Here is a 17,895-nt window from a genome sequence, read left to right as displayed (position 1 = left end):
TGTCATACAGAATTACCGATCTAAATCCAGATCTTCTATAGAATGTTTTTATTTGTTAAGGGCAATCGAAAATAATTTTAAATTATTATCTCGCATAAACAGTATTTTTTTTTCTTCTTCTTCCCCCCAATAATAAATAAATTATTGTTGTAATCCATAAGCCTACAATTAACCATAATTTCGCTAGCTTCCTCAAGTCTAATTTATCTTTACAATACTAAAATTTCTAATTTCTCTTAATAGACATGTTGAAGCCTATAAAAAAGCTATTTATTGCCATTTAAAAAATATGTTTAATAACATGAAATTTAATGGCCCAGCGAAATTGAAAAAAAAGTATTTTTAAATTTGATGGCTTTGTCCATTTTTGTCATGCATAGCGCTCCTTTTATCATCGCCGCCCAAGAACGACATAATATTCAGCAAAAAGACACCCCCAAAATCAACGAGTCACACACAAAGATTGCCTCATTTGTGTATATAACATATAATTTATGCTCAATTGGTTCAAACACAAAATTTTGGAAATAAAAGTGACCCTTGCATGATCGCCGCCATAAATTACACAACATAGTCATGCGATTTTAATGAGTATTTTATGTGTGTATTGGTGGTGGAAGGCAAATTGACGAATTTTATATGCAAAAAGAAGGAAGTCCATAAATTGAGTCTACCAAGCATTTAAGTGATGTGAGTTTTTATTGTTTTGACATGAGAAGCGTGTTAGGTTTTAATGGAAAAGAATATGACCCAAGTGTTTAAGGAAGTTATGTGACTTACTTGTTAATTGCTGTGTAATCGCAAATGTAAATTTGTGATATAGTAGGAACTTCAGAAGTTCCTTTATTGAGTCAATTAGTAAATTTTCTGTACAATTGCGCTAATGACTCATTTAAGAGTCTTCAAATGTCTCTATATATGGAAAAGAAGTTAGACACGTTATATATATAATTATTATTAAAAGCAAACCTTTTTTGTTTTGGATTAGAGTTGCCAACTTGCGCTCTAAATTAAACTTAATATATTTTTTAATGATCAAAAATAAAAAAATAACATTTTATGGATTTTTTTTTTAATTTTTAAAAAATTTTCTTATTGATCTGGAAATATTTTATGTTGACCAAAAATAATAAAATTTAAGATTTTATCAACTTACTTATAAAAACACAATTTTATTTGATTTAGAGTTGCCAACTTACAGTTTTCATTATTCTCGACATATTTTATATTGACTAAAAAAATTTAGTTAAAATTGTTTGGAACTTAAATAAACAAAACATATTAAAAAGTATAACTTTATTTAACTTAGAGTTGCCAACATACAGTTATGATTAATCTTAGCATATTTTTAATGACCTAAAGTAATAAAATTTAAGTTTGTTTGGAATTTATTTTGAACAAAAAAAATTGTATTTGACTTAGAGTTGCCAACTCACATTTTCCCCAATCTTCACATATTTTATATTGACTAAAAATTTACTTTTTTACTGTGTGGAATAATTTTTGAAAATTAACATAAAAAATGTATCTTACGCCTACGCTAAAATCTGATTTTTAAGAAAATGTTGGGTAACATTTTCGCATATTATATCACAAATAAAGTGTTTCTTTCGCTTTTATTCCTATAGTTACCAAATTTCAAGTTCAAAGGGCAAAATATTCAATTAACTTTGAGCTACTTGTTAACATAACACTCTTTGTTATACCCTCTATATGAGTATATCCTGTTATGCTCTTTTTTCTTTTCGCCATATGCCCTTATACCCCTTACTCATGTAACTTATCTTGATTCTAATACATTCAATTTGGCAATAATTTAACGCTATTTATACACACACGTACATATATACATGTAAAGTATACAACCTTCCACAATTCATTGATGACGTCATGCATAGTCAACCGAGAGGAAAACGGCATGCTGCTCATCTGTCCACCCTTGAACTTAAACTCATAAAAATCCATTACTTTTATTACAGCTTCTATACACCATCACACCTACAACACACTCCACAAACACATATACACGAGCTGTGGCAGCCTTAGAGATTTCGAACACACTCTATGAACAGTCGCATGTGTACAATGTACGAGTATATGTGTATGTGTAAATTTTTGCACATATCTATAATTTCCTTTGACGCTTTTATTCACTTCAAGTTGCCTTTCCTGTGTTTTCGCCACGAACGACGCATAAAATTCACTCACTCGTTCATTCACTGAAATTGTTCACCCAAAAGGCCACAAAATTTAATGCGACTAAAATTGTCCGCCATTGTTCGTACGTAATTTATTAACCTACACAGTGCACCGTGACTGGCAGGCGGTCAGTTTGGGTGATTTTAGGAGATATAATTTTATATGTGTGTGTGTGTATTAGTGGCAAAAGTAGGCTGGTGGTATGTAATGCGCATTAACTTTAGGGCTCTCAAGATTTACCGAGCAATTCAACAGTTGCAATATATGTATAAACATGTATTTATAAGGTTAAGGCGCTAGATATAATTCTATATAAATATATATTTCCATGTCGGATTTTCACTTAAGTACTCGTATTGCGTAAGTACTTTGTGGCACCAGAACCCAGCTTTATTACACACCCATTTCATATGCGAAATATGACAATAAAGCGGCTTAAAGCAAAATGACTAAGTAGATACGCGTTAAGTCACAGATTAAACTTGAAAATTTATGTGCGTTGTCATTGAAATAACTGTAGCTTCAAATATATCACATGTAGTAGTATAAGTGCATAAGATACTTATCTAAAGCAGATTTAATGGGATTAACTGCTCGGTAGATATGCCCTTATGAATTACTTATGAGCTTTTAATATTGCCTGTAATGGCTTTAGCCACAGAAAGGCGTAGAAAGCAAATTTAATATTACTTTAGATTACAGCACATCCTTTGTTAGTAAAACAAAGTTATTCAAAGCACCGCAAACGCTTTCCTGCACTGATATTCGTATTCGAAGGTCGATTAAAAAAATTAGATATGCGTGTTATATAACACAAGTTAACGCTTTTACCGCGAAAACTTTATTTTTAATGCAAACTGACGGTGTTTCCTGCACTGTATGCAAGCTTCCGTTTCCACTGCGTGCTGTAGAAAGTTATTCTGTCATAGGTGTGTAAAAAAGTATGTTTTTGTTGCAAGCATTGCAATTTTTCCAACACATTCAAAAGAAAAACTGCAATCGCAATGACGTAGAAAAAAGTAAGAGTAACTAAAAAAGTGCAGTTAACAATAGTAAAATATATACTTCGTAGTTATAACTGTAGCAAATGTTGGTAAATAAGTCAAAGCCACTAGCGATGCAAGTGGGACACGTTAACAAAAGAGTAGTAACATTCCAAACAAAAAGGGAAATATTGATGTATAAGAAGAATTGACTATAGGAGACAGAATTCTTTATACAAAGGTGGACGTAAAGTAAAGTAAAAATTAAAAAAAACGTATTTTAGTTTAAATCATCCAACTAAAAATTGGGCGAAGAAAAAACAGAAACTGTAAAATTTTATTTTTGGCAGACGCTTTAAAAAAAATGTAAATTTTGGTTAAAAATTTTTGACGTTTTGTTTAATAGATGTAATTCAAAACCTCTCTCGAAGAATAAAGACCAAAAAAATCTTTCTATAAATTATCTAAAGTAAGCTAACCTATTTAGGTCCAAACCAATTTTTTTCTTATTTTAAATATTTATGTTTTTTACCTTGATATCGCTAATGGACATTAATTTCAAAAAATCAGTATATACGCACATATGTTTGATATATATTGTATACATTTTGAAATAATTTCTCTTTTAGATGAAGAAAAATTTAAATTATTCTCTCTTTATATGTATCCCATGTTCATTTATATTTACATGTAATCTCTTTCTAACAATAATTTGCATGTTTCTCCAACTAACATGCCTCGTTTGCTTTCCGGCGAAATTTGTACGCAAACATACAAATTGCAGTTGAAATGCATTTTTGGAGCTTTTGTTGTTACTGTGCTCGTGCGGCTTGTATTCGTAAAATTCGTGCACAAATTCGTACACGAAAAAATAATAAAAAGAAAAAAATTACAAATTGTACAGTAAAAATATCTACGTGTGTGAGTCATAAACGGTACACAATGCACTCAAACAGAACCAAAATTACCAAAAGGCTTCAACGTAACCAATGCCAAACACTAAAATGTTGTATTGAAGCAGAAATCTTGTAAATAGAGTTTTGTTTTTCGCAAATATTTTCTTAAAGTAAGCGAATAACATGTATCCCTACATATACTAGGAAACCCAAAAATATGTTTACTTGACTATTTCTGAAATAATAGCGTAGTAATAATGGAACTACTTTCGGACTAGTCAACGTAGAGAAATATTTTTCCAATATCGACTGAAATTTAGTTTCCGAACTTTTCAGAGCTATTAAAAGATTTAAAAATAATTCATGAATTGGTCCTTTTGTAACTAGTCTGGTTCATGGGCTGTTCTTACAACTGAAAAATATTTCATAAAAGGGCTGGATTTTGTTCCATCAGATTGAATGGCACTTACATATATGCTATAAAGGTGTGATCTGAACAATATATACAAAGAATGTTGTGGCAATAATCAATGCCAAAGCTCTTAAAGAGATTCTGTCAAATAAAAAAGTTTTACATACAAGAACTGGTTAGATTGTATGGCAACTATATGCAATAGTGATTCGAAAACAGGGATTTTGAAAATTTAGTTTTTTTATTCAATATTATTTTATTTATTGCATCTGCTTTTTATTTAAATCGAACAATAAGTTACAAAATCTTAAATCTATTTAAAAACCAGACAGGCTCAAGCAAGTGATTTTGAAAAATGAGCAGTTTTTTTTGTGTAGAAAAGAACATGTACTACATTGAAGAGCTAGTTCGCGTATATACAGACAGACAATCATGGCTAAATTGATTAATTAGGTCTCCCCAGTGTCCTTTCTGCGTTGTCAGGTTATAAGAATAATAATATGTATATTAACTGGTCCTTCTGTAACTAGTCTTGTTTTAAACTTTTAGTTCCGATGTTCCAAGTTTCAATATTATTGCAAACTTAAGAAACAAACAAAAAAAACAACACAAATTTCCAGAACGTTATTTATATGTGGTTTGCCATATACACATATTTTGCTGCATACTTTGAGGCGTGATAGCTTAAGTTACATGCATACCATCTTACATTGTTTTTACATTTACACACACACTTACGAATTTGTATTGCTATCAAAGATCACCGTCTGTGATTTATTGCTTGTCGAAAATAAATCAAGTGAAGTCATGTACCGTTAAACCAAACTTCCAATCAGCCACAACATAGCACTTTAGGGAAATACTTGTGTGCGTGGTAAGTGGAAACTTGCACCATTAATGGCAGGCAGACCTTTCGAACGCACAACTTTTTAAGTGCAAATGTTGCATAAACTCACACAGAAATTCATAGTTGGTTTTGCGCTTAAGTAAGCAAATTTAATTTGAGTACTTTTTGCCCCAAAAATTGCTGCCATGAAATTGGTTGCATGCAGCAGCTTCTGGCTTACCGATATTATTTGCTGCTGATGCTTTCCAAATAAGCTGACAACAACAGAATGCGCTCGGTTATACCACCAATTTGAGTTATACAAAATTTCTCAAACGCTTCGAGTGATTTGTATGTGTTGGTTTGCATGTGTGTGTGTCTCTGTTAGTTTTGCATAATTTCGCAAATTTTCTGCTCAAGCAAGTAGCGCAGCAATTATGGCTTCAATGTGATTTTAGAAATGCATAACTGCTGCTTATTTATATAATGATTTCAATTAAGATTATATTAAAATGTGATTTATAGTTATTTGTCAGCGGAGATGATGGAATAATGATTTGTTCTCGATATCACATGTACTCGTAGTAGGTTTGTATTAATTTTTGCGTATAAATTAGTTGTTTTGCTTAATATGATGCATAATAATAAATAAACGATATTTTTTAACAAAATTTTGCTTGAAATATTTATTTATTATTTTTTAGTTTTTTTTCACATAAAATGTTTTTTTACTATTTCGTAATATTCTTAACAAAAAAATTTTGAGTCTGTCCATTTAAGCACCCACTTTCCTTAATTAAGCCTTCTTAAATTAGTTTAGCACAATTTTATTAATATTCATACACACATTCACCTAATGCCTCATCGATTTATTTGCCATACATATTTTTCTTATTGCCAAGCCTCTTTCTGCCTGAAGCCACTCATAACTGGCACAGTGCAATGTATTTATTAGTGGCTAGAAAATGCCTATTGATTTTCAATTAGCACGAAACGTTTTATATTTTTTCAAGCAGACTGCACACACACACGCATTTGTGCAATTTACAGTTATTTGTATATATTTAAACTGTGTCACCTGCGCGGTGGCGACGACTTGCCAACAACTCTTTGTAGACTATAAGAAAGTCGTACTTCGCTGTCATATGCCTGCCTATGGCAATTTTCTCAACCGCTAATTTAATCATAAATACTTGTGTATATTTGTTGTATTTTTAATTTGCTTATATAGCACAAAGGTGACACACTAACTGGCAATTATGAGCTAGAAAAGCAGAGGTTTTGAGACATATATGTGAAATGAAGTCAAAGAGTTGAGTAAAAGAGGGGCGTGTGGGCAGATATGGGGTGATGATACTTTATTTCAAATTATTTCGGAAATAATCAATTAGAGTAGATTTAATTTGCAGCAGTTTAGTTGAAAAATGATGTGAATATACCAGCGATGCTTGACTAAAATTATTTGGTACAGTCTTCTACTTAACTTCTTTGTTATATAAATAAAGCATTTTCGCGAATAATAAATTTCATTCTGTCCTTTGTAATCCACGCTTAAAGCGTTTCACTTACTATTGCTCCCCAGTGAACTATTTGGCAGACTATTTATTACCTTTATCTTCCTCAACTGCTTACTGATAAGCAAAGAAAAGGTTAAGAAAAATAAACAAAAATATTTAAGTATAAATAAAAATTTCTCAAAAAGTATTTTAAAACAAAAATTTCCCAAGTTATATAATAACAATAAATAATTTCAACTCTAAAGTCTTAAAATTCATACGCCAGCCATGAACCCCTTAAAGTATGCTTCATAAATTTTTTGTTTGTTTTTAAAACTACCTCTAACTACAATTTATTGCTCACTTCCATATCTCTCCCGTGTAAAAATAATGAAAACATACAGCGCTTGAAAAGAATTTGCTTAAACGAAATGAAAGCATAATAAAATACATGAAAAGCTACCGTATTAAAATCAAATCTAAAGCGACCGCCGACAACGCCACAATCCAGCGATAATGCAGACACAGCAGACAGCTTAACAATAACAACAACAGCGGCGATGTGCTTACACAAAAGCTGCTAAAGTGGCATATAAAGTGTATGATAAAAATCTAAAGTGTGGCAGACGGCACGCATAAGATTAAATTAATAAAAGGACAACAAATATTACACGCCGCTTAACGGCGATAAACGTGGAAGAAAGCGTGAAAAGAAAAAATGAGAAAATAGCTCTTGTTTTGTCTACAGTAGAAGGGAAGTGCTACAAACTTGGCTCTGTACTAGTAGCTTTAAGCTTGGTAGTAAGGAATGCACCACGCTGCGTGCTAGACGTTTCATATATTAAATTTATTTATCATATTAAATTTATAAAAAAATACATGAAAGGTGGAATATGTAAAGCTGTTTAAAGCTTAAAAAATTAAGTTTTAGGTATTTTTTAATTTTATTCTAAACAGTGAAACGTTACAAGAGCTACTGTGAAAATTTTAGTCAGCGTAAACGATTTATTTACCATCTGATCAAATTTGACCCGGACTACGAATTTTAATTCAATAATTTTAAACTGTAGAACGTTAAAATAGCTACGATGAAAATATTAGTCAGCATAAACGATTTATTATCTTCTGATCAAATTTGACCCGGATTGATAAATATCTAAATTTTCACGAATTATGATACAAATCTTTAATATCACTTATAAGTCAACATAAACAATTTATTTACCATCTGATCAAATTTGATCCGGACTACAAATACATATTTATACAAATCTTTAATATAACTTTCAAAAGTAAAAAGTAACTAACTTTTCACGAATTACCAATATAACCATGGCAACGTTGAATCCAAGTTTCCATACACTTCTTCTAAACCTCGGCTGTGAAAACCCTTAGCGATTTAGATTTTTCGGTTTCGGCTTATTTTTGGAGCGTCATTCTCTAGATTTGTGGACAGTTTCGACGTGATATTAATAAACACACGTCTCATCACCAGCAATAATGCATTTTATGAATGTAGAAGCCTCAACTGAACACTATATTTCAACGATTGTTTTATTTATTGTTAACTATTTCCGAAGAAAAAAAACTCCAGACTCTAAAATTATATAGCCGCTAATCACAGATTAATTAACATATGGAGAACAAACTTCACTCTAACAAAAAACGGGTTCTACGGTATCTCCAAACCAAAAATATATAACCGCCAATCACAGATTAATTATCTATGGAGAACAAACTTTACTAAATAGCTTTACCATTCTAGAACAACGATTTTTATCACCTCTTTCTGGCGGCAGTTTAAACCATCTAGTCCGAGTCAAATTTGATCACATGGTACTTAATAGTTTAAATTTTTATCGAAATATGGCTTCCTAATAGTACACTTATTTCAACTTCTTCTAAGAAATATTTACCTCATTTACCCTTCACTTAACCCACTTTCATGTCAAAAAAACCAAAATTCGAAATAAATCTCTTTACCGCTCGTTTACTACAAGTTGTCATTTCTCAAATAAAATACGCATTAAATCAGTAGCAAAGTAATAGATTAGGCGCACCTAAAAATATGCCACAAAAAATATTTTTTCTTTATCTGCATTTACATATACTAGACCATAGTGTGCATTTAGGCGCTTAAGCTTATATTAAATGAAAACAAGTTATTCGTATGTTTAGTGGTTTGCTTTACATAAATACCTGTGCAACATTTTCAGCTCCCTTTTGCCACATGCTACATGAGCCTATGTGTTATTTATATTCCCAGTTCCCTGTTTCCTGCCTTACGCCTCAGCGCTTTTCTGTGTCTGCGGCAAAATCATATATCACGCTCAATTAACCCTAAATATATGCAAGCATATTAGTTTACTCCCTTGTTGTTGCTGTCGTTGTTATATAGTATGCGGTGTGTATGCTTGTTTATAACTGGTGAAGGTTTGTGGCAAATAGATTTTGTTGTTGTGAGGTGTGTTCGCTACTTATTTCAGGGAAGAAGGAGGTGTATGACTGTACGCTTAAAGTGCCTAAATGCGTACCATGCTTTATGGCATATTTCTATGGTCTTTAACAGGTGCAAATTAAGCTATATTAGGGCGTGAAGAGCATTTATGTTAAGGAAATGAGGGAGTGCTGTGACGAAATATTTATGTTAATGAATTTTTTGTAATAAATAATGGCACTGAATATAGCGTTTTCAACTGCTTTCATTTATTAAAGAAAATTGTGTTAGTAATAGATAGAAAAAATTTCATTGCCTACCTTTAGGCGAAAAATATAAAACTTAATTACCACACTGCTTCGCACCATATTTGTAACTCATTCCAATCACTTTTTTCTTGCAACAATAATTAAACTCTGAAATTCAAAGTTTTATCCAAATATCCTTTCCTTTAATCCTTCATTTCACCGATAATGCACACTCCATACAACTAAGTCAACCATGGCACCTCACAGCACTATCTCTTCTAATTGTCAAATTCCTTTGTATTCACTCCATTCAACCGTAATGTTTACCGCTTATCGCTCGCTTCCCTGCCACTGAATAATTTATACCACTATCGCTGTTGCAGCTGTTTCTGCTGCAGCATTCCCGTGGCCTGCCACAAATTTATGTATTGCAGCAACCCGAAAATTCTACATTTACCGCAACACTTCAGTTATTTCTCAACCTTGGCGCTTGTGGAGTTGTGTGCGCGATTGTGCTTTTCCATGCAGCACTTCTGATATGTAGATTTGTTGTTGTGGCATAAAGACTGTCTGCATTTCTTCCTTTTCATCGAGTCAGCATTCACAGGAGTTGATGCCACATCTTGACTGCTCTTAACTTCGCATTGATCCACCCACCCATCAATCAGTTATTTGCTGCCTTCTCTTGCGCTTTCGGTCTGTACGTCAGCTTCTTGTGTTATATCCTTTATGTTTTCATATAAATTTGTCGATCGTTAGTCGTTTCTTTTTTTCGGTTCAATATTTGCTTTGTGTGTCTGCAAAATTTTATTATCAAACAGTCTTCAATATTCGAATGACTGAATGACTTATTCTATGCACTGCCATCCATACGTTTATTCATACATATACACGCTCATACATATATGTGTGCTCTTTGTGAGCTGCGCTCTCATGTGCATCTCTTCGTACGAGTGCTTGCGTGCCCTTTGTATTCAATGGAATAAATTTGATGAATGTTTTGTCTGTCTGTGTATTTGTGCGCTTATTTGATTACCAATTGAAATGGAATTTTCGCCAGTTATCAATGCAAATGCAACTACAAAAGGGCACTGAGCAATATTCATTAATCGATTTGCTAAATTGTATTGGAAAAGACTCTTCTAAAGGACATACTCATGCTGAAAGATTAAAAAGAGAGTGAGATCGAATGAGTTTATAGGTCTGTGTCAATTTTTAATGTAGAATAAGTTCAAAATATAAGTTATTTGTTTGTTTTTAAATATTTCCGTCTCTAAATATATATTTCAAGAATTGCAAAGCTAATACCTCAAGGTTAAAAACTTTTCTTAGTTTTCCGCATAAATTAGAACAGTATTGTTTCAAATAAGATAAGCTTGGCATAAACATATAAATAAGCAGTGCCAGTAGATCAGTTAATTATTTTTATCTCACTTAAGAATGATGTAGTCTTTAGCTTTATCTTTAATATTTTGTACACCCTTAACAATGCCGTGTACGAGTGTTGCCTTTCATATTTCGGGATTAGAGAATAAAAACAAAAATTTAATCATCGGAAATCGCTTTATTGCTTTTGAAAATAAAAATATTTAAAATAAAAAGTAGGCATTCAGTGCCAAGTCAGGACTTTACAGTGGGTGACTCATCAAATCGATGTTTAAAGTGTTCAAATCTGCAGAGAGCTAGCATTGTCGTGGTGTAGAGTCAACAATTGATTTTGGACGATATTCTCGAAATTTGTCTTGGAGTGATCAACGGCCTCGATTGATTCAACATATCATTGATAAACACTGCTTCGGAGCTTCATCGTCAAAAATTGTATTAAGTTCATCTATGCACTCTTGATGAGTTAGTTCACGTCGAAAATTATTAAGAAATAATTGTACAAAAATTTTCGCGATTTAATCATATTTCTTGGCCGAGATCAATATTTTTAATTACTGTAAACAGCACAAATAGAGCTCGTGTATCAAAAATGTCAAACGTGTCGATAAAGTTTTGAGTTGTCAGATTGCAAAACTAAAGTTTCCAATACCAAAGTATAAAAGGAAATTTATGTAAAGCATGAGTTGGCTTACAGTTATTTCGCCTCAAGATAGTCAGACCAGGTTTCGTAAAATAAAGAAAGTAGAAAATATTATTTCTTTATGTCTGAAACTGACTGAAGTCTGACTTCCTTGTAATCCCCATGTAATAATAACTTTGCTCTATTAATTATCGTGTTCAATTATTTGTATATCAACTGTGCTTCCAATTCAAAAATTGTTACATAAGTATTTTTTTTAATTTTGCTACTTGTTGTATGTGATATATCTGCAGTTGCATGACAAGAGTTCATTGCTCGCGCAGCAGTTTCATACACTGGCTCATGTACACAAGAAAGTATGAATGCATGTATATAAGTATGTACATATGCCTATGTGTCAACATATGAAATAAATTATATGTAATAAACTCATAAATATGTCGGATACGACATCTTGGACTGACTAAAAAATGAAGCACTTGCTGACTGCTGATGCCAATTAAGCAATAAATATTTAGTACGAACAAAATGAGGAGAATAGTAAAGCCATTACATTACAGTGTTAAGGGTGGACTTTTATGAAACACTGGAGGAAATATTCGAAAGTACTATATTTCTACAGCAATGCTACAATCTCCGTTTGTTCTGATTAAATCTTAATAGCGTATAGCTGCCACACAAAATGAATCAAAATTTAGTTCTTATATGGACAACTTTTTTATGGGACAAGATACATGCATGAAATTGCACCCTAGACTATTCTACAATATTCAAACTAATTGCTCAGATCGGACTACTATAGCATAAAGCTGCCATACAAACTGACTGTTCAAAATCATGTCTTTGTGTGGAAAACTTTTTTATTTAATGAGATATTTTCACGAAATTTGGCATATATTATTTCTCAAAGCAACAGAGCAACCTCCGAAAATATCACTCGAATAGAACCATTATAGCATATAGCTGCCATACAACCTAAGCTATGAAAATCAAGCTTTTGTATGGAAAACTTTTTTATTCGTGGAGATTATTACAGCTTTCGTGTTTTCATCCAAAAACACAGACACCCCTAATGCAATGAAAACAAAAAATGTTTTCTAGGCAGTTGGCCAGTTTACATTTCAATCATAATCTTTCATGCACAAATATCATACATTTCAAAATTACTCCGCGCTCAAAAGAATTAAATCGATATTTGACACATTGTAGCCGGTTGTGTTGTCATGACAATAATAGCAACAACAAGCGAACGACAGCACCGTTTAAAACTGTGCCACTAGGCATATGCGCCGAATGAAAATTCTACCAAAGCAACCTACACTTTGTTGCAACAAAAGACAATGCAAGGGTGCTAACGCGGCAGTGAGGAGTGCCGCGCATAGCGAAAAACCCGACAAAGGGACAGACTGACTAACATGCTGGCAAGGGTGTTTGACTTCCTTTGTTTGCCGCTGTTGCAGCTGTTGTTTGCTTACAACAATTCGCGAATACGAATGCGAAACAGTGCAGCGCAAATAGCGCTGGCTGCAACTTTTGACCTCACTTCGCCACTTTACACACACACAACGCAGGAACACACATGCAAGCTCATGTAAATGCAAATATTTATGCGAAGAGTCAAGCAACTTTGGCGAGTTCGAATAAATAGAAAAATGGCGAGCGGTCGCGTGATGGGAATTGCAAATGTGCTGATAAGCAGTTTAAAATAGTTTGTTGAATGAAATGAGTTGGAATATGAAGCAGAAGTGTAGACATGAGCAGAGCACTCAAAAAGCGACATTTTCTCCAAACAAATCAGAAATAATGAAAATATTATAATAAATTTTTGTATTATCTCCCAAAGTACCAAAATTTAATAATTTTACTTAATCTTTATCGTATTTTTTCTCCTTCTCCCCTAGCATACGCAACAGCCGTGGCAGTCTCGATAGCATCGGCACTGCACCCCCTTCATCGGCTGCCTCACAGGCCAGCTCAAGCGGTGGCTCGAACCCAAAAATGGACAGCAACAGTGGTGGCGGTGGAGGCGGCGGCGGTTCTGGCAACACCAGCGCCAATGCAAGTCCACAACATCACACACATGCTCAGCACGCGCAACACATGCAGCAGCACCATTCCGCCGGTGTGGTGGGCGTACATCGCTCGAACTCACGAAATGGGCGTGACAACTGGACAAAAATGCCGGAGCCACTGAACGGACACAATAAAGGTGAAAAATCTGAAAAGTCATCGCCGTCAAGGCGCAGCATGGGCGGTGGTAGTGGTAGCTCTTCCAAACAAGGTTCACCATCGGGTCGCACTAAGGGTGTACCGCCCAGTTTTGGCTATGTTAAGCGCACGAATGGGAGTGCCACAGCAACGGCGGAACAACAGAATATCGCAATGATGGGCGCAGCCTTGATGAACGCAGGCGGTGGTCAGCCAAATGGCGGTGGTGGTGGTTCGCCGGGTGGCATGTGTGGCGGCGTTGGACGTACAGCACACGTTTCCGCAGTGCCGCGTACTGCCACAGGTGCGGGAGGACGGAAAGTTTCTGGCGGAACGCAGACATTGCCCAACGATATGACAAGTAAGTCTATAATAGATTTTTTTGAGTATTTGAAGTTCAAGGAAAGTTTTTGAAAGAAGTTAAAAAAAAAAACATTTTTAAGTCTGTTGACCATAGTTTGTCGGTTGAAAAGTGAGACGCATAGGCGCTGGACCGCAAGCGGCCGCTCTTAGACCGGGGTTAGGCCCATTGTGTCCCGGGAAGTAACTAATTTAAGCCTTATCCAGCAACTCTTGAGATTATGTAGAAGACCTGATTCTTTTCCTCCCAAGCTGTCCAATGTCTCTTAAGTGAGAGTATTGAGAGTCGTGGTATATGTCTCTCTTCTTTGGCTGAAAGCATGGCATTCGCACAAATAATGTTCCAGCGTTTCATCATCCTCTGCGCATGCCATGAATTCCGCCGAATTAATTTTTTATATTTTCTGAAAGTTCTTAAGGGCAGTGACCTTGTTTTAACTTATACAATTTTGCTAAGCTCCCTTTTGACTAAAAGTAGGAGCTTTTTGGTCTATCCACTATCAACACTACCCCAAAGTAACTTTGTCGTATGCCAGAGGTAGCTTATGATCCAAGAACTGAGGTCTTCCTCACCTCAAATCATTAGTTTTCGAAAGGCATGTTTTTATATTGTCTACATATACATGCTGTTATTTAAATTCTAGGTTTCTTTGTTAACTATAATTTCTTCAAATTCCAGAACTTCCTCCCAACACTCAACATCGTAGCTTTTCTTTAACTGGACCCGGCGCAACACAGCTCAGCCAATCAATACGCGAACGCCTCGCTACTGGATCGCACAGTTTACCCAAGCCGGGCACAGACTTACATCTATTTCAACACAGGTAAGTTCTTATCTTTATATTATGTGCATATTTTAGTATTTCAAGTTACTTAAATAGGTTAGGAATAGAATTAGAATAATCCGTTGTGATCTCCAGAACTCCATGATATGAATTAGAAAGACGGTCGCATATCAAGAAAACAATTAGAACATGTCATAAATTCATTGAGGCGACTAGTATTAATTACAGTCTATTTGCCAGCTTCGTAGAAACCTTAGACTGGCGACTAGACAGTGGATTGGAGAAAGTTTTACAAATTGTATGGTCCAAAATCTTTCGTTTCACCACGTGAGTACCAATTAAACAGCGTCCAGCTTGCTGAGCTCACATCAGGCTTACAGATCCAAAGCCAGCATGTACAAAGGCAAGAAAATATCGGTTCGTTCACATCCTGATGGATCCTTGTTGTCCATTCTTCTTACATGGTCAAGCGATCTTAGTCGCTGGGCATTGATAGAAGCTGATTGATACTCTGCACAAAAATTGTTGCACACTTTTGGCCGCCATCTTACTGTTCTAAATACGTTTCAAGTCAAAATTGTTTCAAAGCTCCTTTTTTTATATTAAAGTTCATAATACTCCTTTCCAAATTAAAAAATATATATAACGAAAAATTTTCATACCCTCTCCACAGAGAGCAATTTTTTTATATAAACTCAATTTCAGCTTCAAACTCTTTTATTAATTAGCGAAATATACCCATGTCTCTCACCAGTTCGGCGCCAATATTCAACAGCTATTTAATTAGTGCACTGCGGCAAGCATTAGCAAAGCATATTTTGTGGTTTGCTCTGGTGCAAATTAATGCATAACTGATGTAATTAATTTTAGTTGCTCCAACAAGTTTCACAGTGATGTGAGGCCAATAAAAGAAGTAATATAAAAAGTTGGGAAAATTTTGAAAATAATAAAATTATATTAAGCGAACGATAGTGTGTAAATATGTATGTATTTTAGAAATGGTGCGATTTTGAAAAATTTTATTGATTCGGTGAAAACCGTTGAGCAGCGCACCAACCACAAATGTGTCTATGCAATATATGCTAATTATGTTGAAGGTCTCTTACCAATTAGACTTAGTAAAGGGTGTCGCAAATGAAATGTTTTTCCTAATGGAGAATTGGAATCGTTTTTTTATGCAGGGAAAACTAACAAAATAATTTAATATTTTCTAAAACCCAAAAAATTAAATTTGAGAATTTCTAGGGCCGAAGAGGACGAGTGCAAAATTTGAGAACCATATCTTAAAATCTGAGACACTAATTCGCGTATAAATTTACTCTGCCCACCATTTATATATTTATAGTTAAAAATTTTAAAGTATAGGACGTTTTTTTCCTATTCAAAATATTGAAATTAAAAAACATTATATTGGGTAGTCGAAAAAGTCTTTTCGTATTCTGTCAATAGATGTCGTTGCAGTTTTAAGCAGAAAAATGCCAAAAAGTGGTCGACCAAATTGTATATATTTGTTTTATTATTAATACAGAAAAAAATAAGTTTAAGTATAATTAGAAATACGAAAATACTTTTTCGACGACGAAATATATGTATAACTATTATCTACAAAAAAGTACCATCGTCGTAATTTAGGCGAAATTCCTAAACACCCTTTATTTTATAACTAATTGCCGTTAAATGCCACTAATTACATGCATTTACCATGATCATTTAACTGATTTATTGCGATAACACCGAAGTTAAATCCTTAGCCGCATTGAATGCCGGTATTCACACAAATCCGTACACACTTCACAAGCATAGTATATATAACACTCCACTCACCTTTTTCAGAATATCAAATCGTCCTGGCAAAATGATCGATGGCTCACTCTCGGACACGCAAACCTACGCCGAAGTCAAGCCCGAGTACAGCACATACGCCATGTGGCTGAAGCACAGCAACACGGCGGGCAGTCGTCTATCCGAGGGCGATTCGCTGGAGAATATGCAAATCGGTTCGCCGGCCATGTCACGCCACAGCCATAAAATGTTGCAACATCGCAATGCTGCCGCAGCCGTTGCAGCAGCGGCGGCAGCTGCAGCCGCACAGGGCAGTGGCATGCAGCAAGCGGGCGGTGCTGGTGGTGGCGGTGTGGCGGCCACCGGTGCGGGCAATGAGTCGCCATATGTGCAGAGCCCACGACTGAATCGCAGCAACAGCATTAGGTGAGTGGAATTGCTAATAATTTTCAAAATTCACTTAAATTTAACGAGTTTAGGTTTTGTATTGTTAAACTATATTATATTGAAATTAATTGCTACTCTACTTTTGTTAAACAATGTTTAAATATATAACTTTTCTAACTTTTAACTGTGCTAAAGCTACTTGAAAGAACGGACATATCCAAGGTGAAAAATAATACGCTTAAATTTGCTTAAATACGCTTAGTATTTGTTTCACTTCAAAATTCATATTTTTGAAAAATGCATTTTTAAATCGATTCGAATAATTACTAACAATAAAGTAAAATAAATTTCATATATGTTTTGCATACTAACTATATTAATCATTTCGCATATTTAAAATAACGCTTTGCAAACTTATGCTTAAAAATTCACATTAAAACATTTTCTCATCGCTCTCAAAATATTATCTCTGCAATAATTTTGTTTGATTTGTTGTTGTTTTTAATGCTCAATAATACATATTGTCGACGAGTAAATAATATTTTTATTTTAAATTTCATACTGTTATTAACAAATCTAAATACTTATATTAAATTATTTAAGTGGTTACACAGCCTGTTTTAAAAAATTTTTTCCTCATATAGAAAATATTTTTTTTAGAATTTCTTATTTATACAAACATTCACTGTTAAAAAAGAAATTCTGAAATAACAAAAAAAAAAATGTTTTAAACTCAACCATTGCGACGCCATTTTGGAAAAAAATTCGCGAAAGTTTTATTTCAAATAATTGTAATCGAAAAAAATCCTTCAGCCAAGTCTCTGGAATTGTATCTCATAAACCTTTGCAA

At 33.9% G+C, this 17,895-nt stretch overlaps 1 protein-coding gene across 11 annotated transcripts in view; it reads left to right on the top strand.

Moving 5' to 3' along the window:
• Positions 1-17,895, top strand: part of LOC105232477 (protein sickie) — a 396,183-nt gene that overhangs the window by 281,756 nt on the left and 96,532 nt on the right. For 7 of the 11 annotated variants that reach the window (XM_049446861.1, XM_049446862.1, XM_049446865.1 and 4 more), the window contains 4 exons: positions 13,425-14,092; positions 14,771-14,915; positions 16,710-17,084; positions 17,241-17,267. In XM_049446861.1, the coding sequence (XP_049302818.1) occupies positions 13,425-14,092; positions 14,771-14,915; positions 16,710-17,084; positions 17,241-17,267 (1,215 nt within the window). The remainder of the gene's footprint in view (positions 1-13,424; positions 14,093-14,770; positions 14,916-16,709; positions 17,085-17,240; positions 17,268-17,895) is intronic. The other 4 variants (XM_049446863.1, XM_049446872.1, XM_049446871.1 and 1 more) reach the window with 1 other exon arrangement.

This window comes from Bactrocera dorsalis, chromosome 1 (assembly GCF_023373825.1).
Source record: "Bactrocera dorsalis isolate Fly_Bdor chromosome 1, ASM2337382v1, whole genome shotgun sequence".
In the NCBI taxonomy this organism is placed as follows: Eukaryota; Metazoa; Arthropoda; class Insecta; order Diptera; family Tephritidae; genus Bactrocera; species Bactrocera dorsalis.
Note: the sequence above shows the minus strand (reverse complement) of the source record. Positions and strands in the feature narration are given on the sequence as shown.